We start from the raw sequence: 25,555 nt of genomic DNA on the forward strand, positions 1-25,555 counted from the left end.
GTTTTAAACAGAATAGCAGAGTACTGCATTTCAAATGGAAAGGCATCCAGCTGTAGCAGGAGCTCTCTTTCAACACATGGATGCTGCCTTCCTCCCACCTGAGGTGCACCACTCCTTTCAAATTTTTGATCTCCCAGTAAGCAGAAATATTTGGGTTTATACAGATTAGGGATAAAGAAACAGCACTGCTGGGGAAGTAGGGAAAATGATGCTATTTAAATTCACACACATACCCCTTTCTAAATGCTACATGGCAATTCCTAAACAAAGAAACCGAATTTCGCTCCGCCTTCCCTGACTCATATCATAACAATCCAAGTAACCTTTTAAACAATACCTGATTCACCACCAGATTCCCTGCATTCTCTTTCAGAAAGGAAACCAAATGGCCTTTAAGTATTCCCCAGTGTTCAACAAACTACATCTATTACTGGCCAAGCTTAATTTAAGTTTCAGTAACTATTATTTTCTCAGAAAGCAAACAAAAAAGCCTTTTTTTCCTACCAACAGCAGATGAAATGCATATTTATTTGTTAAAAATTAATGATGTGCATGTTTGGATAAGAGAAAATGCTCAGTCCTCATGAAAGATGTTAAATACTCATTAATATGGATGTTTCAGTTCGGACACACAGCACAGACAGCAGCTGCACAGATACCTCTGAATCTTCTCAAAAGTAACCCTAATTATTTGCCTACCAGCTAGTTTTAACCACTAGTCAGTAGTTACACTTAGCTCATCTGCTGAGTGTCCATAACTAATGTATATGTAGATATACAGAGGCAAGAGGCAAATGAATATAAAAACACGTGGAAGATCATGAACTTACATTCAGCTCAATAAAGAACTAAAGGCATGCTGAGGAAAACTGCGTATGATCAACACACACACGCAGCAGTTCCACGTACCTTAATGTCACAGAAATTACTTCGAACTGTATAGGGCAAAATTATGGCTTTACTGACATCAACATGAAATTTGCAATCTACATCGATGCATTTCCCTCATAGAGTAAAAGACAGAGGATTAAATGATTCAATACTTGCTAGAAATCAGATCCATTGTGCCTGGCTTGGCACAGAGCAGTGATGTTGTGCATAGTACAGACCGATTAGCTAAGGCAAAGATAACCATGTGATATGCCTAAGGTCACAGGTACCAGCAGTTTATAAAAGGACTTTATAAATTTAGGCCTGAAGTATAGTTTATATTTTTGAAAAGCTTAGTGCCTTTTTCATTGGATGTCATGTCAATCAATATTCAATCATCTGTAATTCTCCAGTTACAGAATATCCTACTAGTTATTAACGTAGCTCATAATGGGAAAGTATAATACTGCTGTATGGTATCAATAATATTGCTAGCACATAGAAATAAGGCAAAGCATGTATCAACAGTTAAAACATATCACATGCTACTCCCATTAAAACCAATGCAACCCCAGTGTATTCATACAAAGGATGTCAGCCTGAACAGCTGTCAAAAATTCATTGAAGCTGAGATACAGAAATTTAAGTCTCTTCAACTGACCATAGTCTGACGACAGAACGGGACCATACTAAGTGTACTGTAATAAATTAATGCATCCAACTCCTATAATAAACTAGCTGTGCCCAGTCCTACAAATACTTTTTTTTACTATTTGTAGCACAACTGGACTGTCCAGAAATGTTCACATGCAAAAACATCTGCAGCATAAGAATGGTAAGAGAACTTTATGAAGTTTTATGAAGTCCTAAAGGGTGACAACATACATTTACAAAAGACTAAGAGCCTTGCACTAAGTATTGGGCAAACTAATGTTCTGTCCTATGACTAATGGTGTCACCTATGGCAGAGGTTATAGCATTATCTTGGGTACTAAACCATATGACCATTTAACGTCTGCCTGCATTACAAGTATGTCTGTCTGATATTGATAACAGCAATGAACATACAGGAGAAAACATTATAGAAAGTGTTTGGCTGTCTTGCATCACGTTAGAGGTGCACACACATTAGTATACATAATATTACCCCTGCCATTATTTGTTGCCCTACAGGTATTATCAGAGAAAACCCTCAGGATGCATAAACTGTATTGCTTTATCATTACTAGGGATGCTGTTTCCATGCTAAACTTTCTGCTTAAGGATCTCTGTCCCATAAGCTTCTGTCATACAGAATCCATAATAATATGGGGTTTGTTTCTTGATTGGAGCTTCCAAGCACTTTGCTAATAAGACACATGTACATGATGCATGCACTGCTGCTGTTTGAGGTCTGTAGAGAGGAATACTCAGTCACCTGGTCTGAGACACTGCATCATTCACATATGTTAAATTGAATTGTATACAATTAATTCAGCCATGTCAGAAATTATATTCAGGAATGCATCAGAGATATAATAAATGATGTAACAGATTTGTTTCTGTACCTAATTTCCATGACTTTTTGAAATTAGTTTACCATCACACAAAAATCAGGGATGACAGACCGTTTCCATGCAGCTTTAGCATTATTTTGTCCCATAGCATGATAACAGAAAAGGCGAAGCTTAATTTAATCAAAAGATGTGACCTAAGACAAAAGCGGACATAAGTCGTCATCACAGTACTTCTTTGGAGTAGGCTGGCAACAAAGAAGTCTTTAAAACTATCCACAAATCTACTCCTGCAAGAAGTCTTCAAAAATGAAGTAAGAAAAAATAGAATCATAGAATCATAAAATCATAGAATAGTTTGGGTTGGAAGGGACCTTTAAAGGTCATCTAGTTCAACCTCCCTGCAGTGATCAGGGACATCTTCAACCAGATCAGGTTGCTCATGGCCCAGTCCAGCCTGACCTTGAATGTTTCCAGGCAATATGTTGTATCAGAGTCATTTAGTGATAATTCCTTCAGATGAACTAGCTAATGCAGTACTTGATCCAAAAACCTTAAAGTCAAAGTCTACAGTGGAAATGTTTTATTGAGAATCCTATTTTGACACCATTGCATACTTCTACCTTCTAAGTGAACTTAAAAATGAAAAGGTTCTTGTTTTTTTCCTGTTTTAATAATATAACAGTTGGAAAGAAAACAGTTACGCAATGGCAAAAGTACTGTCCAGCTCCCAAGTAATACAGGAGAGAGCTTTTGCTCTTTCAGATTTCTCTTTAGTACAAATTTAGAAGCTTAACAGTTCAGAAGCACCACGAAAACTTTTAGAGATTGAATCCACAAGCTACCTAGTTGTACTATCAAGGCATTGTGTATATTTAATCTGAATTTTCCTTACCTTAATTTGTAGGTTAAAATCTGCGAAGCAGCTGATAGCCTGAATAGGCATTCATCTTCACCATAATTCTAATAGCAATTTGTATTCAGACTTTTATTCTGCTCTGATATGCAATAGCAAAAATCAGGACTTACACAGCATATTACATCTTGAAAGCATTGTCCAAATAATTCTTTATGCCCTTTTGAAGAATTCACAGATGAAAAAAAAGACTAGATAAGAATAGAATAAAATGGAGCCCGAAACTCCAGTTTTATTTTTGTAAATAAATAGCTTGGAAGCTTTAATCCAGCCCTAACTTACAACTTTGAAACCACGTGAATTCAAACCATGTCTAGTTTTGAGATGCATAGAATGAGCTTTTCTTCTAAAAAAAGTAAGCGTAGCTATGATAAGGCATTACATTTGTATGGAGGCAGACAAATAGTGGTGAATTACTTCAGTTGAGAGAAAAATCGGGTGGCCATTAAACTGCTAGTTTTAAAGCTCCTGAGAATTTTTTACCGTATCATTTCAGCATCATTTCAGACTCTCAGAGAACTACACAAACAATGTAAAATAACAATACTTCACCGTAAATAGCCCTTATTTTTGCATTGATTTTGTTTAGATAGACATTGAGTGCTAAAAAGATTGTGTAATTGCTCCATTCGAAAATAGACAGCATTATCAGCCAAGAAAACCTTCATTACTTCATTATCCAATTTTCCCAGGTGAAAGAAATGTCGCATGGAGGGTGTGTGTCCGTGTCAAATCACATAGTAACAAATCACAAACTGGAATCTATCTAAATCACTGTTGAATTAGAAGCTCAATTCCACAACAACAAACAAAACTGTGTACCTCATACAGTCTACATTTGCCTATCATATATTTGTTTAAGGACTTTGGACTAAAACACACAATACTGCAAGTTTAAAAAAACCAAAACAGGTTTATTTTATTACTTACTTTGCAGATATTGTAGGGACGTTTCATTATAGGTAATGAAGAACTACTTTACTTTATGCATTCTTTGAATGAGTCCTTTTGCAGATGATCCCCCGTTTGCAGGTTATCTATTTGGCCATTAAGAAAGCCTTGAATAACTTCTATCCAAATACACATCATTAAGTGTCAGTATATGAAATTTGGATTTGGTACACCAGAAATCTAGAATTTCAGGTATTGGTGAAATCTCTTAAATTTGGATATGGTTGCTCTCAAAATCACCATGAGATTAAATATAGAGCTAGGCACACAAGAAGCGTGAGTTTCTTAGCCACGCAGTTAACTAGAACGGTAGGTATTTCTGTGGTGTACTGCTGACATTTCCTCTTTGTAATTTTCAAGAAAAATCCCAGTTAGAAAATAACTCCTGTCCAGTGAAGGGCTGCACCAATTATTGAAGTCGCACAGTATAAAAACCACAGGATCAGCCAGCGAGTTCTCTTTCTGCAGTGAAACAATGTCCTAGCAATAGAAAACAACCAAACACATCTCAAAAACATCTCTTTGCGTAGGGTATCTTTACCATAGCTTTTGGGTTCAAAGAATAACTTTTGGCTAATACCTTACTTTCAATTCTCAGAGGCAGATGCTTCTGCAATCTCTCCATGTAGTGGAAGTTATTACTAGGGTTTTCATTGCCAGAGACAAGGTATGTCCTCTGCAGCTTTACCAAAGTTATCTACAAAATCCACCTGTCATGTTAGTCTTACATTGGAGTTGCATTTTGAATAATTAGCTATAGAAAAAAAACTCTTAAGTCAAAACCATAAAAGCTGTAAAGTCAAATAACCAAAATAAGAATTCACCTGCATTTTAATATGTAAGAACATGTAAGCATAATTCTGCCCTTGTATATCTACATACCCTCAATGAAACGTGTTTCCGGCAGAAAAAATAACGGTTGATTTTGTAGCTGAAGACGGGATCACCATGAAGATGTATAAGGAAAACAATTTAAGGCCATAAGGCAATTTCAGTATCTTGCATTCCCTAGTCTTCAAGTGTTTAGCTTTACAATCAGATAACTTACTTTTAACTTAGATTTTTTTTTAAAGACTGATGAGTACTTTATTCTATAAACAGATTATTCCCACGGAAAGTAATGGGACAATTGTAGAGTAGGATACCATTCACTAAAAAGAAATAGAGCCCCAGGTAATTAGATATGTGGAATAAAATATTTAATCACAGATGTTTAACCTGTGCTTGCGAAGCTGAAAGCATCACTACTGAATACATAGTGTTTGCAGAAGCATGGATATCTACAAGAATAACTGAGCATTTTTGTGCAAAACTACCTTGCAGGCCATAAAAGTATTTTATTTTATAAATAAATGGAGTTATGAAAGGAAAAATCACTATCAGCACAATATTGGCAAGCAAAGTATTGTTCTATACATCCACGACAATATTCTTTACGGCCATTTGTTATTTGCATCTCTCACCATCCATGCAAGGAAGCGATGTGTGCTTTTAATCCTAATTTTGCAGACTGGGAGAGTGTATCTACACTAGGAACATTTACATAGCAGATGAGTAAAGATACTGGCCGAGTGCTTCTAATAGCAAAGCAGCTACCACATCAGAATTTCACCTCATGTCCCCAAAAAGTACCAACATGATCTTTCAAAGTAAACCCAGCTTTGCTGAAAAAAAATATGTTTGTCTGTAAATTTCTAGCTGATTTTAAACCTAATTACCTGAAAAATCAAGATTTCATACCAGAAGGTGAACGAATTATTTGGTTGTGCATAATGAGGGGTTAAAATAAATTACTTCTTCTATCATTCCTACCATTCCAAATTGCAGTGCTGAGCTCTAGAACTAATTGCTTAAGGAAAAAAAAAAAAAACACGCAAAAAGTAAATTTGTGAAAGCCACTTACAGTTATCCTGCACATTACTAGACGTTGCAGCAGTTTGAAAAGGAAAGTATTCTTCCATACAATTCCACACTTACATAAAATTGTGTTTGTTCCTAATTTGGGGGAACATTTTTCAATGCCTTCTGGCACATTAAGAAGTTCTTTTTTACAAACACTTGCTCAGTGGGGCACGGACAATGAAGTGGTGTCAGAGCTTATCATTTAAAAGGAAGACAAATGACCACATCTGATATCACGCATGGTTTCTTTGTGATATCTTACTATTCCCCTCTGTATAGCCTAATACGATCATGTATTACATTTTATTTTATGTAATTTTTACAATCAGGCTTTGACAGTGATGACTCATTCCGTTGCGATGAAACCTGTATGTGTTTAATCAGAAATTATTTTATGTGAATTCATCCTTGCACTCAGGATTTAAATGATACAGGACTGATACCCATTTTGCTGAAATTACACTGGTGCCAAGGAGGATGAAATTGGGTACCCAATCATTTCCAAAGACATTTAGAGTATATCCTGAGACATACTCTTAGTCGTGCAACAAACCAATTAATCCTTCATGTATTTCTAATCAGTCAAAAGTGACTATAAGGACCACATTCTGTTTTCAGTTGCCACAAAGCTTTTCCCCATGTGTATAGTATAGTGAAATCTCCTTAAGACATGTTCCTGCACATATTAGTGATCCTCTCGCAGCTTATACATCTACCCACATAATCTAAAATATATTCACAACAGATAAAAGTCTAATCCAAGAAGATGCTAAGGCAAGAAAAGTGGCTTGGTAAATAACAAAAAATATTGGTAAGGACTACACTTCGGTTGTTACTGTTTGTGGCAAGCCAAAAATAATTGCAATGAAAACTATGTTACTCCTGCTTGAAACCTTAACAGCCTTGGTGATTATGAGGTAATTAGTGATTGCTAATGATCATCTTAGGCATGCTACTAGTCCATAAACGGAAATAAGTTGATGCTGGACCACCTAAATAGCACTAATTATGTACTTTTATGACCATCTTTCTTACAGAAGCAGGACATCTTGCAACATGCAACACATTTATTCAAGCAGGATGACAATTGGGGTGTCACTCCCATTTTAGAAATGGGAACAGAAGGAATAAAACCAGCAGTAGACAGTTCTGCAAAAGAAGCGGGTAGCAGATCAGGTTAATTAACTCAACTGTCATGAGCCCTTGGCTAGTATTGTACCTACCTATTGCCGCCGTTTTAATTAGAAAGTACAAAATATTCACAGTACAAATTTCAAATAAACTGGGCATCTACAGGTCCAAGTGATTTCAATGATTTGCAGTGTGGCAAAGGAGTGCAACTAGCACGCAGCGTTGGCATGAATCAGATATGCTGGCTTCTTTTCATGATACCGTCTGCAGATTTTTGCTGACTCCTGTTAGTTTCTAAAAATGCTGTTAAGCTTATGTTTTACAATCTGTGTACATCCAAGAAGTACAGATCGTGGGGATTAACTTCTTCTAACTCCCCAGATCTCAAGTTACCAAAAGAAGCAGATATGATCGTACCTTTTCTACAAAGATTCTGTTAAAAAAAAAAACTTTGAGAACCAGGTAAACCAGAGGTATCACCCATCCAGGAAAGGTTTGGTCACGCAAGTTTCTGAGGTAAAGTACGAATATAGCAACACACATCTTAATAAACAAGGCTTAACAGCTCAACAACACTTTTCAACTACAGAGGGCTTTAGAGGCATTAGCTAACAAATTAATCTTGACAATAAACCCTTGCCTTACTAAATTGTAAGATACTGCAGTTTCCTACTTTACTGAGAGAAATTAGTGTGGAAAACTAAGGTACAAAACTTAAGAAATAATGCAAGGCAGATAAAGGGAGGCAGATAATAATAGAGACATATAATGATAAAGACCTCAGCCAAGATATACACAATTCAGGATGTACATCATAGAAAACAAAATCATTAAATAAATGATTAAATATAAGTAAATAGAAGTAAATTTAAAAGCCTATTACCTCTTCTGTTTCTATTCTCTTTTTTTCTTTTTTTCTTTTTTCTTTTTTCTTTTTTCTTTTTTTTTTTTTCCCAAATTGGTGCCACTGCATTCATTTATGAGAAGTTTCAGGTCAAGAAATACTTGCTGCATTAGGAAATACAGACACAGCTGCATCCATCCTAATGAAGGATAACTTTCCACAGAAGATGATGGTGCAAGAAAGCTCAATGCTCACTTCACTCAATTTCCATCTTTTCTCACCACTCATTCCTACATGTATGTCTCTTCACTTTAACCTGTCTTTGAAAAAAAATCTAATGGATTTGTTACATCCATATGTAAAAAGAATAAAATTACATATGTGGCTAATAGAAAATATGGACATTCAATAATTTCTGCAGGAAGTATTGGAAATACTTACTGAAGAATGGTATACTATGTATTATATTTTATTGTAATTCAATCTACTAAAAGAAATCAGCCATATACTGCAAAAAAGCAACATCTGCATTAACATCTGCATGTGAAACCACCACATTTCTGGATTAAACTCACAAAACAGAGTATCAATGTACCTCATAGGGCAGAGCACTCCCCAAGTAAAGAGTACTGCCTCCAAGTATAGGGCTGTATTTAGGATCCACAAGACCTCTACCAAAGAGACTATTCAAATCCACACTGGGGGAAAATGATTACTGTGAGGGTCTGTTCAGCCATTTAAAAAATAATCCATTTTTCCTGCTAGTCTACATCTGAATATCATAAATCAAAACTTGCCTTTTAATGGACTGTTGAACTTATCCCTCAACATTTTGACTAGTCTAATGGGATATTGGATCTACTTGTGCCAGAGTAAGTTATTCACCTATAAGAGTGGGGGAAGGAATAGTAAAAACCCTAACATTGTAATTCATACTTGTAGTCACCTCTCTTTCATTACTCTCCTCCTTCTTGTGGTATCAATAAACATGATTCTTCCAGCTCAGAGTGCAAAATGTTTCACTTAATAATCTTCGACAGAACAGCCCCTGTGACTCAGTTTCCTCCTATGGAAAAGGTCTGGATTTCTAATCAAGAGCCAATACAAGCCAGGTGTGGCAAATTTCTACTTATTCCAGGAACGAAGAAAACTTCCCTTTTACTGGTTTAAGACTACTTTAGTGCAGAAAGAAAAATGCAACACGATATTAAAAGTGACAATTGAGAAAAATGGCATGCCTTGATTTAGGCCTTAGTCCTGCCACCCTTACCCAGAGAACTTCTATAACTTTATTTTTATGCCTACTTGAAAGAAGATTTAGTCCATGCTTAGCAAAATATAATAAAAAATCCCGGTAAAGATAAGGGAGAGAGAGATTATATCGCTGGGGAACATTTTAAGCTTTTAGAACAGTCTAGTGGGGAGCTACACAGAGGAAACAGGCGCACTTGAGTTAGAAAGTTGTTTAGATGAACCAAGTTTAGCTTTTCTCCTTTAAATAAAAATTAACATAATTTATCATCTGATTGCTGCAAAAACTAGACTGTGGACTCAGCAACTCCTTAGTGTTCTTATCTACTTCACAAATCAGGTCAAAAGTGAATCAGAATTTATTATAATGGATAAATTTGAGCGTCTTTGCGCATAGACTTCAACTAAAGCTTTATATGCATGAGGGCTGAAAAAAGGACCACTAATCCAATATATACCTCCATGTTAAAGATAATGATTGCCGTGCAAAAAATTTTTCTTAGCCCATATGATCCATATGATCCTTTGGACACATTAAAAAAATCCTCTTCTTTCTGCATTCCTGGCTCAACATTTATGGCTCTGGAGAAACAGAAGAAATTTCCAAAATGAAAAATGCTTAAATCACTATGTAGAAAATCTGTTACGAAGTCAGACTATAGTTCCTGTCCTGGCCAACTCTCAAATGAGAGAGAGTGAGAATGTAATTTAAAAACAGGGTCAAAAATCCAATAAAAGGTTTTTTATAATAGTCAGCAATATTATAACTTCACATTCATATTCTACGGGTATTTTAGGCCTGCCTCAGATTAAAAAAAAAAGTCTGATTTTGAATTACTGTAATTAACTGCAAAAGCTTGCTGATTTGTTGATGCAAAATAATGTCAATCTTTTTCATAAACTTGTTAGATTCTTTGTAAATAAATAGCAAAAATTATACAAGGAACACAAATTCGGCTCTTTGTCAGCAGTTTGCTGTTGGCGCGCAGAGAAAGGTGTTGTAAGGAGGGACATAAGTGAAAAACCGTGGTCCTTTCCCTGACACCATTAGTGTAACATTACCAAACGGTGAGCCATATTCTTGCCACAGTATGCTTGTGAAAGAGGGAGTATATTTTACATTTCACCCTGAAAACTTATTAAGTCTGGGAGGAAGGAAGGTGTGAAACGTTGAGTTTTCTTAGAAGCAGAGTAGGTCAAAAAATAGTTTGGAGAGCACTGGAGAAGGAAAAGACAAATCCCTCTTGAGCTGAATAGCTGCAGGCGTACGCCATTAATTTTTAGCTATTAAAAAGTGCTGAGGCATATTTTTAAAATCTTCACTCTTAACACTCATTTTTTTTTTCTGAGAATATCAATGGGACTTTTTAATTTCAGCACCACAGTCTGGCCCTAAATTGTGAATATCAAACCCGTGAACATCACTGAAGTATAAATTCAGTTGAGAGTGATTTCACTATCTGTGTTACATATTTGCACCTTAAATGTGAGCCACTCCGGCGTCACTACTGTGTTCATTACACAATAGCGCTTGACATAAAAATCATATTCCGCAAACAATATTGATTCCGGTTCTCTTTTAATATTGGAAATCAGAAGGGAAAGAACAATCACAACACTCTGTAACAGCAATGACCAATTTGCTGTAGTAAGCAACGGCACAACTGATGCAAAACCCAGCTCTTGGTCTGATACTACAGAACAGAGCATTACCCAAAATACGCCTGAGAAAAGTTGAGTGGGATCAGGCTATTTAATAGATGCAACAAGAGAAATAATTCAGAGCTACAATCTCAAATGCAAATCGTTTAAGTATTCATTGATACCTGTCTTGCAGCAGCTGTAGATGGAATGAAAAAGCTGATGCAGGAATGGGCTAGGTGCGATCTAAGACACAATGCACAGGCGCTGCCCAGCGGTGGGGGCAGAAATGCAGTTATTATTTTATACTTAAGTTCTGTGTATTTTCAAGGTGCTAGATACGTTTTACCTGGACACCAAGGACACTGAGCTGTCATTCCTTCTTTCAAGAAGTCTGATTCAGCATTCATAAAAGACATAAATAAAGGATGGCATCTGGCTTTACCAAATTATAGCAATGGTCCAACAGTTTTATTCCAGTGTTATATTCTGGTAAATCTTTTCTTCTGTTAAAGCAGACATTTTAACAAGGCACTAGAAAACAATGTTTTCTGTAGTCCATAATATCAGCTTTTGTCACTAAGGTCTTTATAAGCACTCTAAGCAAAACATGCATCCCAAGCATACAGCGATCAAAAGCTCCTGTATTGCTGCAAAGAAGTACAAAATAGTCTGGGGCCCAATTCTGTTTCTACTATGTTCAACAACAGAGAGAATGAGTCATTTTTCTCTTAAACTACTAAAATGCTCCTAAACTGCAACCCTTATCTCACAGAGGTTTAAGTCAAACATTGGCCTAGAAGATAATACTACCTTGGGTAAAGGATCCTCACAGAAGGGAAGAATAAAAGCACAAGCATGTCAGATCACAGTTATCGGTGGGCAAGTATAGTCTATTTTGTCTCTTTGTTACAAAAGATTAAAGTAATAATAATTTGACCGTGCTTCCATCAATTTAAAATGCTCTGCTAGATAAATATTTTTAAGATCTGTACAACAGGCCTTCTATTTAACAATGAATACATTTCAGACGACTGTGCTGCCAAGCTCCAGCTCTCTTTCTAGCAGCTGAATTCTTGGATAAAATCATTTTGCAGGGTATGAGCAATGCACTTCTGAAAATAGCATCACTGCAAAATGAAAGATGGCAAGAATCTCTACAATGCTGATTTATTTCAATGAAATTTCGTCTCTTATAACCAGTATATATTTTGACGTTTTCAGCTGAATTGTCATACTTAATAAAATGTAAACCTATAGAATTTGTTAATTTTGAGGCCCCAGCGTAAATGTCTAATAGGGAAACAAAAGAAGAAAAACAGAATTTAAAAAAATACCCATTCACAATTTACATCATAAAATATGTAAAACAGGAAAATGCTTTGTGGATCCAAATAATTTGCATTTATCACCACCACATGTACAGAGACACTCACAAAAAGAAACCAACACCAATCAACAAGCTGTTTCCCACTTATCTTTAAGTATGTTTCTACTAGAAGAATGGATTGGAGTGATACTTTTTAAAATATCAGTGGGTTTATACATCTTGTGTAATACTCGGTATTCAGACGTGCTGCTGAGAAAACACTAAGAGGTGATATTTCACTTCCCTGATTCTAAGTAGATTACGTCTTTTGGCTTTCTTTCCAGTTCAACTGATACGAAGGTACACTTCAGCAGATTATTTTTTTCCTAATAATGAAGATTTTTAAATAGATTGGAAAATAGAATTTTCAAATGAGGAGCCTGATATTTTACAGTCCATTAATGCAGCTGTCTTTTCTAATTAACATCAGCAATAAAATTGTCATTCTTCTATCACAGATTTTATCCTAAAAATGAGATTATTTGTATATGAAAGGTGTCAAAATCCGTAAGCCTGACAGTAGAAACAGATGAAAAGAACACATCATAAATATCTTCTATCTACATTCGGTCACTGATTTTATATAGAAAGCGATGCTGTGTACCAAGCCCAGCTACATTCTCAGCAAGACCTGCACTTGTTAGGTCCATGTGCGGAAACCAAAAATACAAATGTCCCAGTTGTGCAAGCCCTAATTCATATGACTCACATAGACTTCCCTGACTTGTCCTAATGACACCGAAACAGTAAGGATGATTCATGCAAATAAAATATGGGAATACACAACTTTTTTTCTAAATATTTCCTGCCTGCATACATACATATATATATATATGTGTATATATATATGTTCATATGTATATCATTTTTATCCTCAGGTATTTTACACCGATTTATCTATGTAGCAGGTCTGTCTTGAATATAATGTATAATTTAATCTCTACATACAGAACAGGTGACTGAGGAGGAAAAAAGGATAAAAGATAAAGGAAAGAGAGAAAATGAGTGGAGGAGGAAAATTAGAAAAAATAAAATAAAAACAGACATTAAGGTATATTCAGAATGATGTAATTACAGAAACAGTACCATTGATATTGAAAGGCTTCATCTATAGGTTTATCAAAATTAAAATATCTGGTTTGTTTTGTTGGCTGTTTTTTATTTTTTAATCAGTGCACACAGGTTTATCATCAGAAAGCAGTAGCTACATCTTTATATTGTACATTACTCACTATCAGTAAAAATATCAACAGTGCTAAGACATACTGTGTCAAAAGTATACTCTAAGAATTACAACATATTTTTAAACTCAAGGCTACCTGTTTTGATGCAGTATAGATAAAAGAACAGAAATAAAGTGAGTCCTATGCTACCTTTATCAGGAAACATACAAACTACATTTACTTAATAGTATTTTTTTCTCAACTCTGTATACATGTGGACAATAAATAAATATATATGGCTACAAAGAAAGAAATGCTTTGCATACTGTGTTAGCAGTAGTGTGCTTATAGTGACAGGAGTACTATATACAACAATATCCTCATATCAGTGCAAGATATCTGCTATGCTGCGTGTATAATTAATTGAAGTATTTGGAGTTGCTATGTTAAAAGTAAGAGCATGACATCCTGTACCAACATATAATAGATCCCCAATACATGATACAATGAAAATGATACATTTTAATGAAACCTAGTATCTATCGATCAGCAGCTAAGCCTTACAGCTAAAAATCAAGACATAATTACCACTATACTTAAATAGTTCATTGAAGAAAAATCTTCAATATTTGTGGGGAAATATTCCAACACGGGAAGCAACAAATGCAATTATACCACCTGCACAGATTTTCAATGAAAAATTAAGGCTCCCATTTAATGCAGCACAATCCTTCACTTGAAATTCTCTATACATTGCTGGGTAAATATATCTGAGCCTTTGTGCCTTGTCAGAGAAGTAAAATTAATCAAATGACTGAGATTCTATGAAACAGGCATTGCTTAAACCTTCAGCATTTTTTGCTAAAAATGTTTCATACTTGTATACTACTGTATTGGTGATAAGGACTTCTGAATGTTTTAGTAAAAGCACATGTTAAAATATTTACTGATGCTGAAGGAACAGATGACTGAAGGAAAAGTGATTGTACAATAATGAGTTGTTGATGAAATCATGAACTACGTAGCCCTGAATATGCACACTTTTCATACAACAGCTGGGAAACACTGCTTCCTCAGACCAACTTTTTAAGAGAAAAAGAGACTGAAAATAATGGAGAGAAAGCAGGTAGCTAAGAACATAATATCAGCAAACCTTCAATTCTTCAATTATTAATATCCTTTCTTTCCTTTATTCTCTTCTCCTGTGTTTTTTTTTCCTGTTTTTAATATTCTCAAAGTATAAAATCTTTCACATTAAGGGCATTTGTGTCACTTTTATTTGTTCTTCTCCGTTTGTAATCTATAGTGGGGAAACAAAACACTGCTGTCAAGCCTTAAAAAAGAATCCAAAAATTGTTTTCTCTTTCACCTGCTACATCATTACTTTTTGCAAAGCAGCTCTCCCTGCATCAACCTGTTGTGCTGTCTTCTAAATGAACTAAGCCTTATTTGCACTTTGATTTAATTTCAAAGGGGAAGCATTACTATGAAGGATGGACAGGCACTATAGATTGCTTCTACAATATTTCAATGGAATAATAATGAGAAAAAAGAAAGCCAACAGCAAGTAGATTGTGTGGAACATGGAAATGCTATTGATTAACATCATATTCTGAATTACTTATATTGTAGGTATAGTTATAATTAAAGTTATATTATATAATATGTTTCCTTGTTATCAATTTCTATTATCATGACTGGCAGTAAAGGTAAATTCTGAAGGGAATTAGCAAATATGGACAGAAGGACAAAAACAGTTTTAAGGAAATATCACGTAATGTTATGATAAAAAGTGATCTAGACTTCTATTTGGAATTACACAATATTCTTTTTATACAGTATTCTTTTAATTTCACTAGGTTCCATATTTCTTTCTCTTTTAAAATGAGAAAAAATCTATGTAGAAGATAAACTGTAATTAGTTGTGTATGATAACCTTATCAGCTCAATAAGACATGGTAAATACAGGAGCTCAAACACAAGAAAAGCAGTGACTTAAAAAGCCCTGGCTTTGTGTTTTGTCACTCTTGCTTCTACATGGCACATCTTTATAAACTGCAATACGAGAATATTTTGAAAGATAATCTTTCCTTCAATGAAAGGCTGTATTTATTCAACTTATAAGATATTAAGTGGTTATTTTACACTTATCTTTGTATTTTTCTTTAACAGTGCGAGCATCCCTTTGAGTCTTTCATAATGGAACCGATACTCAGCACTGAATCCAATTATAACAACCTACCAGCAGTACTAATTGGTGAAAATGCATTGCTGGTAATTGCTGTAAACTCATCCTTCTGCACAGGATGAAGGAGGGCAATAAATTCTACCCAGCGTTAAACAATAGGGAAGACGACCATTAGCACTGTTTTTCTTATGTAAAATGCATTAAAGTGAGTCATCCACTTAAAAGTTACCTACTGATAGCTTTACCCCAGATTCAGGGACTAAGGTAAGTGCTTCCAAAAAAAAAAAAAAAAGAATACAAAAATAATAAGGTAAGGAAGAGAGAAGGAAGAAAACGCGGTCATTAGTCCCATAGTGTTTTGTTGTGTGGGGTTTTTCCCAATCTGTAGGCGAATCTCAAATATGGTGTATTGGCTTATTTCTGCCTTTCTTTTATTGCATGCTTTCATTATGTGTTCTTTGCACTGCTCTGGGCAACACTTTCACGCTAACAAGTACGCAGCGCTTTAAAGATACGGCCCCGCAAAACATAAAGCTGCTTGCACCGAGAGCATCCCTCAGCTCTGGCAAAGGTGGTTTTTGAGAAGCAACGATTTGCAAGGCCACCGCCGAAGCCAACACTTCTTTAGTTGTGCTGCTTTAAGCCTGCGAAAGCCCCTCCGGTGTGGCACACGCGTGCGCACACGCGGCACCCCGGCACCCACGGGCAGAAAGCAAACCTCCAACTGTCAAAACACTCGTGCCGGGCGCTGGAAGCCAGCCAGGCAGGGCTCAGCCGAAGCGGGCTCGCAACTCCGAGCCGGGCTCGCCCGCCCGGTTCGCTTGCCCGCCGCGGAAAGGCAAGAAAATCTTGTCTTTTGCGTCAATTTTAATAAAATTGCTAAAGTGTTTTTTTTTTTTTTTTTTTTTTTTTAATAGTGTTAGAACTCCAGGCAGGCTGAAATAACCCTTGTGGGAGGAGGGGGCGGGCTCTGTGTAACTCGAAACTTTCCTGTCAGCACGGCCGAGCTGCCGGGGTATATTTAGAGCTGGGCTCTGCTCCGGAGCGCGGCTGCGAGGCAAAGCCTTTACCTCAAAAGTACAGCGCCGGCCGCGACCGGGGCACCCTCCCCGCCCCCCGGCCGCCGCCCCGGAGGGACCCCCTGCTACCGTCACTCTTTTCCCAAGCACAAGCAGCCGAAATCCTGCAATTTTACCTCGCCGCCACTTTCCGCCCGGACTTACTTTATCTCCCTTTGTATTTTCGGGGGAGCCGCGCTCTCCCCGGCACGGAGGCGCGCCCCCGCCCCGGCCGTGCCCCCCGCCCGGACCCCCGGAGCCCGCGGGGACTTACGTGGTGGCGGAAGGGAAGGGTCCCTCCGAGGAGTGGTTCATCACCAGGGACTGGAAAAGTGTCAGGCTAAAGACTAGCAGCCAGCCAGCAGCCATCTTCCTGATCGAAGATCGATCCCCCTTCCCCAAGTCGGCGAGACGGCAATAATAATAAATTCAATTATTGTCTGTGTGGTGGTGGTGGGGGGGGCTGTTGTTTTTTAAAGCCTCCTCCGCTCCCCCCCACCCGCCCCCTCGCAGGAGGCGCAGCCCAGAGATGTGCGGAGAAGCGGGAGCGCGGCCGAGGGTGGGAAGGAGGAGGAGAAACGATGGAGATCTGTGGGTGGAGAGGGGGGAGAGGAGAAACAGAGAAGAGAGAGAGAGAGATACTCTACTCTCTGCTACTCCAGCAGCAGCTCCAGCTTCATCTGATCCGCCGCCATCAGGGCTACTTTTGTAACAGATCTCCGCTCACTCTATGTGCGTGTGTGTGTGCCCTTCCCTGATTTATTCCCCCGATTGCAGAGCAGAAGGAGGAGGAGGAGAGAGGCAGGCGGGGTGGGGGCTCCTGAAGGGACGGGAGGAAAGAAGGGGAGAGAGTTGGAGACAGGCAGATCGCTCCCGGCTCCTGCCTTCCCTGCCGGCAGCGGGGGAAAGTCGGGGCGGGGAGCGGGGGAGGGCGCCGGGCCCTGTGGCGGCCGCGCTCCTTACAAGGCAGCCGAGGAACTCCCCGGGCCGGGCTGGGCTGGGCTGGGCTGGGCCGGGCCGGGCCGGGCAGGGCCGCCCCCGGCGCCGGGGGAGCCGCGCTCCCGCCCCGCTCGCCGCCGGGGGGCTGCGTGCCGCACCTCCCAGCCGCCCCGACGCTATTTTTAAAAACCGCTTCGTGCCTTATTTTAATCCCCCCCTCCTTTTAAGCAGCAGCCTCACGCAGCCCGTGTGCCACCAGTCTGGGCTGCGTTTATATATATAAATTTATATATGTATCTATGAATGCCGCTCTTCCCGCTGCGGGCGGTAGAAGCGCTCCTCAGCGCGGAGGCTCGCCCCGCGGAGCCGCGCTGGCCCGGCGGAGCAGCGCGGCCGCCCCCGCCCGCCGCAGGGTCCCGTCCCCGGCGGGACCCCGAAGCGCTTCTGGGAGGCCGGCCCCTGGGAGCACGGCCGGGAGTCCTCGGGCTTCATCCCCGCCCCGACCGCATCGCTAACCTAGATACTCATTTCAGATTCCTTTGAAAATTCGGAGGACAAATTCCCTCTCCCGTCCTTTATTTTGCCCGTGTTCACGAATACCAGTCTCTGTGGCAACTATACATTCTCCGTACCAATGGAGAAAGTAATCCAGGGAAATATTTCTTAGCTCGTTTACTAAAGCAGTTAAAAGTTCAGTGACTATTTTGATTTTCTTTTCCATTTGTGGGTGGTTATTTATGCTTGGTTTTCTTTCTTTTTATATGCTTATATATTTCTTAATTAGTTAAATACAATTATGTAATTATATTTATATTTGTATATATTTAATTAGTCCAGTAGGTGAAAATGAAAGAGCAGACCCAGTATTCATGTTGTTTTCACATCCTTTGTATTTCAGGGTCACGTCATCTTGACTGTATTAACTCACAACAATTTGTGTAAAACAGAAAAGTGCTCATCTCTATTTTAAAAGTGGCAAAAGGACCAAAGCTGAGATCCGCAAATGAAGAATTGAGTGTTCACGTTGCCCAGGCTCCAAGCCAGCACCATATTTCAGTTGCAATCTGTAAAGCATGCAGTCACTCATCTACGTTGTTTCTGGATTGGAGCTGGCACTTCGGAGCTGGTGGGAAGAACTCCCAGTTGTCTTCACCTATCCACCTACCTGTAGGTACGTAGGATTCAGGGTTTGGATGCAAGTCCAAAATAGAAATTTCTAAAATGATACTGCAGCCTGTAGACTCGAACGGCCTGAAGAGTACCTACAGACCAGCTTCTGTAGCTCTCCATAGGCTTTACAGTTTTGCCACATCAGTGGCAACGCTTCAGATACTCAGTACCTCTGCTTTCCTACAGGGATGTAGAGGCACCAATGGTCTCTGCTGCAAGGTGCGACAGGTAACTGCAGAGTCATGGGCATGTGGCACAGAGGTGCTGCTTCACATAGGATGTATCGAGATGAGACCCAGGGTGGAGAGAAGATGTTGGGAATGGAGTAAAGGTTTGGAGAAATGCACAGAGGAAAGAGGCTGGAAATGTGGAGTAGTTCAGGTTGCACAAGGCCATGACAAATTTACTTCTTAGAGTGTAATTTAAGGCATCTCCTCACTCTTGGGGCCCCACACTGTTTAAGGGTAGCATTATCCAGTATCAAGAGGACATCAGTTCAGTTATGAACATGAATATTCCCAAAAAACCACTGGTTCTGCTCCTTGATAGGACTCTGAAGGTCGGCACGAGTTCATACCTAAATCCTGCTGAGATCCACAACCTAGACATTCTTCTGTTAGTTGTGCCCCAAAACACCTACGGCCTCGCAGTGGGCAACACAGTGATGGATTAACACTCCAGCAACAGCCCTACAGAATAAAAGGTGGAAATGCCCCACCTGGCTCCTTCCCTACCTGAAGGATCCAACATTCGCTCATGTCATCTCTGCTCACCAGGAAAGTACTTGTGTTCAATTCCCAGCTGTGCTTCCCCCAGAAGCCCACACACTGCTCAGCAGGCCACAGTCAACGAGCCGGGGAAGAGGTGCTCTCCCACTGAAGTGGGCAAGCAGAAAAGAATGCACATGTTGGTCACAGCAATAGAAGGTGCAAATGACTGTGCAAACCCACATGGGAAATGGTTTCAGCAGGTGAGAATAAGTAAGGTCACTCTCCCTCAGATGTACCAGTTCAATATAATGTACAAGGGACAAAGATCAAAGAATGATAACGTAAAATAATAAATAGAAAAGTATGGGGTTACACAGAAATGTTTCTTTCATCAGTACTATAATTTTCTGTAAGCCTACATTTGTGATGCTGCATCCATCATTTATAGAGCTCCTTAGGGCAGTAATTATTGCTACTAATAGTTCCAACAACAATAACACATGGATAGCAATGCAATGGTGCAATGCATGGGTGGGTTGGCAGCCCACCTGGTACCGTAAGGTCTGGATTGTGACTGTTTCATCAGTCCTAATACACTGTAACAACAGCTGAAATGTGAAAAAGGTGCTAGAGAAAATACCGCTTTTTTTTTAATATAGCAATATTTGAAGCATCAAGCCTACTGTGCTATTTACAACTGTATAACAAGACTCTCTGCAAGGTAATCCTACAGTGAACGTCACTTAGGTGCAAGTGAATGCCTGCGGAGCTCACGGAAACTCAGGGATGAAGGTGAAGAGAAAGGGTGTCTACATGCAGCTGCAGCGTGGAGGAGAAATACCCGGGTTAGCTCCAAACTAGCTGGCTGAGGTGTTGAGGAGCAGCCAGGGCTGGGAAATGGAGCTCAGCAAGGGCTACCTGTGTGCCATTCGTGGGAAGACTCGGATCTGTGATATCCGACTCAAGTTCAGCCTGGAAGCTTTACAGGATTTACAAGCAAGCTTGGACTGGAGCCCAGTTTCGAGAAAAGCTAGAGTCAAATAACAGTTTTCCTTCAAAATTAAGTGAGGATTGAAGCTGGCTTTTGAATTTTTGCCTCTTTTTGAATCTGAAATTCAGGAAGGCAATGCCACCCTGAAGCATGGGGTAGAAGAGAAAGCAGGAGTTACTCCAGGAGTAATGTGTTATTTGCTATTTACTCACCCTTTTGTTTCACCTAATTATTTAGGGCTTAAAAATGCATTTATATGCCAAGTATTTAATAAAGATGCAGAATGCTTAGAAATGTTGACCTTATCCAACAAACATGTATGGATATGAGCAATTGTGCTCAAATGAGTTCCCACTAGCTTTGACAGGAAAGCGTGATTGACTTAAAACATAGTACTAGCAGAATTAACTTTCTTGATATTTCTTCATCCTCCCATAATCCAGAAAAAAAAGTGCACATAGTTTCATCATGAAATTTTAAAAAGCCATTAAAATCTCCTAAGCAATCAATTCCTTTACATTTGATGTTTATACTATTTCCCTACACAGTCACGTTTGAAACAATATTTTAAATATGTGCATTTTATTTCACAGTGATGTTGCACTGCAGATATTCTTATGATTTATCTGTGTTAAGGTTCCTAAAGATCTATTACAGCTGACAAGTCTTCTTTTTTAAGCACTTAAATATAGACTTGAATGACAAACCATGAAAATAAATCTTTCTTCATTCTTACTTCACCTCCTAAATTTATTGCCTGTCATATCTGACCGAGACCTGTCTGTGAAGGAGCACAGGAATGACAGGGATTGATATAATGAGAGGGGTCTTCTTACAAAAAGTTTGCTTTGCACCTACTTGGTGGACTTGGCAGTGTTGGGTTTACAGTTGGTCTCAATGATCTTAAAGTTCTTTTCCAACCTAAATGATTCTATTCTATGATTTACTGAAATTACTGGGAATCTTTCAATTGACCGTGGTGGTCCATACGTCAGAAATAAAAATTCCTGTTGCAAAAGTACAAAATTTGTTTTGCATCAAAGCCGCCTTCTCAGTTCAGTATATCAGTAACAAGTATTATTTCATGATCAAGCCTTTCTCTTTAATTTCAATTTCTGGATATATTATTTACATTTTCATAAATTATTTACGCTGTCGCAAATCCAGCATAAGAGACAAAGAGGTGGGCCTTCTGTGTCTTAACCATTTTTCTTAAGAAAAACAAATATTAAGTTAGAACCAGATTCAAAATTTTATTAATTTTATTTTATGCTTGTATATAAACTAATGCTTCAGTAATCAGCATTGTCATAAAATTTTTGGAAAACAGGGGCAGTTTAAGACTTAACTTATACTGTGATTGTAGCACTCGTGTGAATAGATAGCGTGCAATGACCAAGTGTCTTAAGTGTCCTTTGGTTATATTCAGTAAATCGGTAGTGGCTGTTATTCTCACTGACCCTAATCTGCAGTGTGCTGAGTACGAACACTTAACCCCTGTGGTTGGGGTGACAAGTACTTTGCTAGATGGAACCCCAGATGTCATTCAGTTTGGCCAAAATGTGCTTGCTGAAATACTGTAAAGAGTATGACAAGGTCTTAATCAATGCCACAGTGATACCAAAATACCATTTGGTTCCTGGCATGTACTATCTTCTTTATGTCTGTGTGTTACACAGGGCAGGAAGGGGTAATCTTACTGAGCAATTCTCATTCTGTTTGCTTGTGTGGGACTGACTAGGGAGCGCAGGCAGCCTGATCTCAATTTCTAATTTCAGAGGAAAAAAACTCTCTTATTGAAGTCTGCAACAGATGGAAATGCAGGATCTGGCCCATTGCAAGTGAGCAGAATTATTTTACATATTTGAATTGCATATCATTTTATATTGTAAAAACTCTGTGAGCTACAGCCAGCAGCAAGGTAGTCAACACTGTTTTGTTGTCACCCTTGTTTTTATTCACATTTGAGTAAATGTGCTGAACCTAGTAGCAAAACTTTCCCTATCTGATATAATTCAGTGCTTATTTTTTTCTTGTTATTGTCAGATTTGAGGAAAACATTCATCCTAATTCAAGTCATGAGGGCAGGCATGTACACATTTTCACACTGAAAGTTTTTTTGTTTGGTTGGGTTTTTTGACACTGCTTTAAACCAACAATAATTTAAGGATAGTTTAATATTGAAACTTGGAGCCCAGCATAATAAATATTCTTTTAATGAATACCAAAAAAAACTATCTTAAAACAAAGTGCCAGGCTTCTAAAACTTCATCCATTTAAGGAGGAAGCATAATCCAAAGTTTATTCAATTATCACTGATCCTGATACGTCTACGCAGGACACTGTAGCATTATGTGGAGATAGTAGTTTGGTTCTGAAAGGCTCTATGTTCATTCTATTATTATTATTATTATTATTATTATTATTATTATTATTATTATTATTAAGCATCTGAGTTTGAAAAGAAAAAGAACTATTTTGTTCAAGAATCACTGTATTGTATTTCCCAGTGTAATGTAGAAGTACTTGTTGTAAATCTCATATTGATGTTGTGACACTCTTCACAGAAAACCATGAATGTCAGTAGTCTTGCTGAAGGAAACCCTCAATTATAAATGTTAAACCGTGGTATGTTCTGAGCTTGTAAAGAAATATAACTTCTAAGAACAGTCTTATACAAATAACATATATTTTATATAAGGATGGATTAAGATGGATTAAGCGACACAATATCTTTGTACAACTTTGTCTATCTTCCACCCAGCCCCTAATATATTTTAACTTAGTTTATTCCATCCCTTCCATTGACTTTAAGCAGATACAGTTCTTTCTTGAACCAAAAAAATACATATATATTTCTTCTTTCCCCTCCTAAATCAGACAATTTTTCCCCAAGTTTTCACCCTGTGAGATTCATCCTTACACCAGTAGAAGCTTTTCTAAATATAAGAATACTACTTTCCTGAAATCTGGTATCTTGCAACTTTTTAGGACTAAAAAAGGCCTTTATAGGACTCCATCGTCCCACTGGAAGGAGAGGACAGCTGCTCTCTGAGGTGGCAATCAGAGTAATCATAGCAAACCACTTCCAGCCAAATGGGCTGAAGCTGCCTCAATATCTCATACCTGCTTAACCTGTCTAACCTAATTAACCAGGTGGTTATGAAAGCTGCATTCAGAAGTTATTGCTGAGATTTTAATTAGCAGTATTCCTGCAAAAGAATGGGTGCTTTCATGCTGTCCGGCCACAGATGCTGCTTTTGGAAGTTCAACAGGATGAGCTAAAGCTTAGTAGGAAAGTTGTATCTGACTCCCTTCTTTTGAGAACATATTATTACTGTTGTCATTTTGCACTTGGTGAGATACACATGGACTACCTAAAAGGAAAAAAAAATGTTTCTTTTGTCTTATCCAGTAAGTAACAACAGTAAGTACCGTGCTTTTAATACAATGACTGTTGTTTAAGTAAGTGACTTGTGCTCTCAGCTGAGAATGCCAGCCTGAGAGTGCATGAGCATTGGATCTTTGGACGAGGTATTGTGCATGAACGAGACACGGTATTTGTCAGAGAATTGCCTCCAAGAACCTTTTACAGAGTGGTGTTTGCATTCAGTGTTGGGTCACCAACCTCCTAATGCTTTTAAGTTTAACAGCTAGGAAAAACTACTGATCTCGGCTCCATTTGTAGTCAGTGGACATAGACCAACACCTCCACAGAATGATGCATCCCATCCTAAAACAGGTGGTTGAGATGATCTCAGTCTCCTATTTCATCTGCCTTGCAAACTATTAGTGAATACAAAAATAACTCAGAAGGAATATGGGGCAGAGAAGAGGTGAAAAAAAAAAGTCAGAATGAAAGATAATAGAGGCAAAGGAAGAGTTAAGAACAGGAAAGTACAAATCAAGAAGAAAGGGTATGCCTGTGGAAATGAAGACAAACCAGTGAATTTATGTACCATAACAGGAAGATAAAATTGTGAAAAGGAAAGGAAAGAGTAAGGTGGGGAAAAGTAAAGTGAAACAAGAAAACAGGAAAATGAGGAAGGAAAAAAATTGATTAGGAAAATGAGACAGTAAGGGAATGGAAAACTTATTACTGAAAAGGAAGAGGTGCAGGTAAGTGGGAAGGGTCACAAAGAAGAGAAAGGGGAAGGAAAACACCAACAGAGGTTTGGTCTGCACATATTGATGTGCACGTGTCCACTTATTTTTTAAAAGATGGCAGATTAGGAGTCATAACAGTAAAAAGAAGATGCATATTTAGCAAGTGTTTCAGTATGTCAAGGGAGGACACTGTAGACTGACATGACTTTGCCGTGACTACGCTCTGCTGGATCAGAAGCCAGGTGGCCACATTATCTGGGATCGGCCCCAGTCTAATATGCTTTGCCCCTAAGCAGAGATTATTAGCTCAGATAATGGAGGCCACAGAGCTTCTGGTTTAGGAGCACAAGGCTCCTCCTGGTGCTGAGGGTGAGGGCAGGACTTGCTCCTGTGTGATGCTATATACCTCAATCTGATAATACAGTATCTGCTACACATTTTACACCAATTGCAAAAATTATTTGAGCTAAACTTGAATCTTCTGTGTACCCATAGTTTCTAATAAGAGAAGCTGGTGGGATAGACAGTAGACTTCATGCCAAGTACCCTTAAGAAATAATAAAGTAATAAATAAATATTTATAATATTCCTTCTCCAATAAAGCCTAAGGGCAGATAGGTTCTCTCATCTCTTTCATGATTTATTAAAAATCTTTAATTGGCAGTTCTTAAAAAATTCCAATTCAGCTTTTAAAGTGAAAAGTCAAAAGATAAAAGCAGCTGTAGGTAAACTTGCACATCTGATCAACCCCAGTATCTAATTAAAATGAAGGAATGGATTTAAAAGTTACATTTCAAGCTTCTGCTATCATGTTATCAGGGAGTGCTTTTATGTTGTCTGAAAGCATAAAGCAAAATTTTT

General features: G+C 38.4%; 1 protein-coding gene across 5 annotated transcripts in view; it reads right to left on the reverse strand.

The window, feature by feature from the left end:
* CACNA2D1 (calcium voltage-gated channel auxiliary subunit alpha2delta 1) overlaps positions 1 to 17,146 on the reverse strand; it is a gene marked incomplete at both ends in the record, with an annotated part of 429,826 nt that extends 412,680 nt beyond the window's left edge. For all 5 annotated transcript variants that reach the window (XM_082308450.1, XM_082308448.1, XM_082308449.1 and 2 more), the window contains one exon: positions 17,052 to 17,146. In XM_082308450.1, coding sequence (XP_082164576.1) covers positions 17,052 to 17,146 — 95 coding nt within the window. The remainder of the gene's footprint in view (positions 1 to 17,051) is intronic.
* Positions 17,147 to 25,555: the final 8,409 nt, after the last annotated feature.

This window comes from Platalea leucorodia, assembly GCF_965183815.1.
Source record: "Platalea leucorodia genome assembly, chromosome: 4".
NCBI lineage: Eukaryota > Metazoa > Chordata > Aves > Pelecaniformes > Threskiornithidae > Platalea > Platalea leucorodia.